We start from the raw sequence: 2,294 nt of genomic DNA on the forward strand, positions 1-2,294 counted from the left end.
TGTAATCCCAGTACTTAGGAAGCTGGGACAGGAGGATCACAGGTTTTGCACCAGCCTCAGCTACTTAGGCCCTCTGAAAACCGGGTATTGTGGCATATGCTTGCAATCCCAGCATTTGGGAGGCTGAGACCGGTGTGTGTGTGTGTGTGTGTGTGTGTGTGTGTGTCACAGGTTCGCAGCTTCAGCTACTTAGAGGGGTCCTTCGCAACTTAGCGAGACCCTGTTTCAAAATAAATAAAAAATAGGGCAGGGGCAGGGGATGTAGCTCCGAGGTCGAGTGTCCCTGGGTTCCATCCCCAGACCCGCAAGAGAAAGAAAAAAAGAAGAAAGAAAGAAAAGAAGAAAGGAAGGAAGCAAGCAAGCAAGCAAGCAAGCCAGCCAGCCAGCCAGCCAGCCAGCCGGGCGTGGTGGCGCACGCTTGTAATCCCCAGCATTTGGGAGGCTGAGACAGGAGGATCGTGCAGGTTCGAAGCCAGCCTGTTACTTAGGAAGGCCATTTGCAACTCAGTGAGACCCTGTATCAAAATAAAGAATAAAAACTAGGGCTGGGGGTGTCGCTCGGAGGTAGAATGCCCCTGGGTTCCATCCCCAATACCGCAAAAAAAGAAAAAAGAAAATGCTCATAATGCAGCCCTGACGGGATTGCATTAATGCTCCGCTTTGGGGGGAAAGGCCAGGCTGGCTTTTGTGTGCTTGCTTGTTTTTAGGTTAGAAAAGGCACCAAAAGGTGAACAAAACAGAGAGCGGGGTCCGCCACGCCCTCCCGCCCTCGGGCCGCGGCGGCGGGGCCTCGGGCCGGCGCGGGAGCGCGCGAGGGGCCGGGGGCGCGCGAGGGGCCGGGGGCGCGCGAGGGGCCGGGGGCGCGCGAGGGGCCGGGGGCGCGGGGCACGCTGGGAAGGAGGCAAAATGGCCACCGGCGGCGGCGCGGAGGAGGGGCGGCAGCGCGCGCGGCCCGCGGCCCGCGGCGCGGAGGCCGAGGCCCCCCGCGAGAAGATGGGCTGGGCGCAGGTGGTGAAGAACCTGGCGGAGAAGAAGGGCGAGTTCCGCGAGCCGCGGGCGGCGCGGCGGGAGGACGGCCCGAACGCGCCCGCCGGGCCCGCGGAGCCCGCGCTCGGAGACGCGCCCCCCGCCGGCCGCGGGGACCCCACGGGCCGCCGCAGGGACGCGGCCGGCGACGCGACGGACGCCCGCGCGGGGAAGGGCGCCGCCGAGCCGGGCCGCCGGGGGCGCGCGGAGGACGCGGCCGAGCGGGCCCCGCAGGACGAGCCCGCCGCCGCCGCCGCCGCGGGCCCCGGCCGAGGCCGCTTCCTCGTGCGCATCTGCTTCCAGGGTGCCGAGGGCGCCTGCCCGAACCGGGACTTCGTGGTGGGCGCGCTCATCCTGCGCTCCGTCGGCATGGAGCCGAGCGACATCCACGCGGTCATCCAGATCCCCGGCAGCCGCGAGTTCGACGTGAGCTTCCGCTCCGCCGAGAAGCTGGCCCTGTTCCTCCGCGGCTACGAGGAGAAGCGCGAGCGGGAGGACTGCTGGGAGAACTTCGTGGTGCTGGGGCGGAGCAAGTCCAGCCTGAAGACGCTCTTCATCCTCTTCCGGAACGAAACGGTGGACGTGGAGGACATCGTGACCTGGCTCAAGCGCCACTGCGACGTGCTGGCCGTGCCCGTGAAAGTGACCGACAGGTTTGGGATCTGGACTGGGGAGTACAAGTGCGAGATCGAGCTCCGGCAGGGCGAGGGCGGGGTCAGGCACCTGCCCGGGGCCTTCTTCTTGGGGGCGGAGCGGGGGTACAGCTGGTACAAGGGGCAGCCCAAGACGTGCTTTAAGTGCGGTTCCCGCACCCATATGAGCGGCAGCTGCACGCAGGACAGGTGTTTCAGGTGCGGGGAGGAGGGGCACCTGAGCCCTTACTGTCGGAAGGGCATCGTGTGCAACCTCTGTGGCAAGCGAGGTCACGCATTTGCCCAGTGCCCCAAAGCAGTCCACAATTCCGTGGCAGCTCAGCTAACTGGCGTGGCCGGGCTCTAAACTGCCTGCCTGCCAGGGTGAACACACAGCCAGCTAACCCCTCTTAAGTGCCAAAACTTTTTTTAAAACCTTTTTTTTATTGATTTTGAAAGAGGTCTTTTTAAAAACCTACCAGAGACATCTATGCCTTCTTAAACCGAGTTTACTCCTTTTCAGCCTGTTCTGAATTGGCCACTCTGACCAATAACGACTGCCCAGAACTGTAGCATACAGATATGTCACCCACCCGTTTTAAATTTTTTATTTTCGTTTTCGTATTTGAGGTTTTT

General features: G+C 62.6%; 1 protein-coding gene across 1 annotated transcript; it reads left to right on the forward strand.

Moving 5' to 3' along the window:
• Positions 1-906: 906 nt before the first annotated feature.
• Positions 907-2,025, forward strand: ZCCHC3 (zinc finger CCHC-type containing 3; the record flags this gene model as incomplete). Its single annotated transcript, XM_080716543.1, has 1 exon — positions 907-2,025. One exon carries the CDS (start codon positions 907-909, stop codon positions 2,023-2,025), a length of 1,119 nt encoding a protein of 372 aa, XP_080572669.1.
• Between the last annotated feature and the right edge of the window lie 269 nt (positions 2,026-2,294).

The sequence above is a fragment of the Muscardinus avellanarius genome (genome assembly GCF_963383645.1).
Source record: "Muscardinus avellanarius genome assembly, chromosome: 19".
Taxonomy (NCBI): Eukaryota; Metazoa; Chordata; class Mammalia; order Rodentia; family Gliridae; genus Muscardinus; species Muscardinus avellanarius.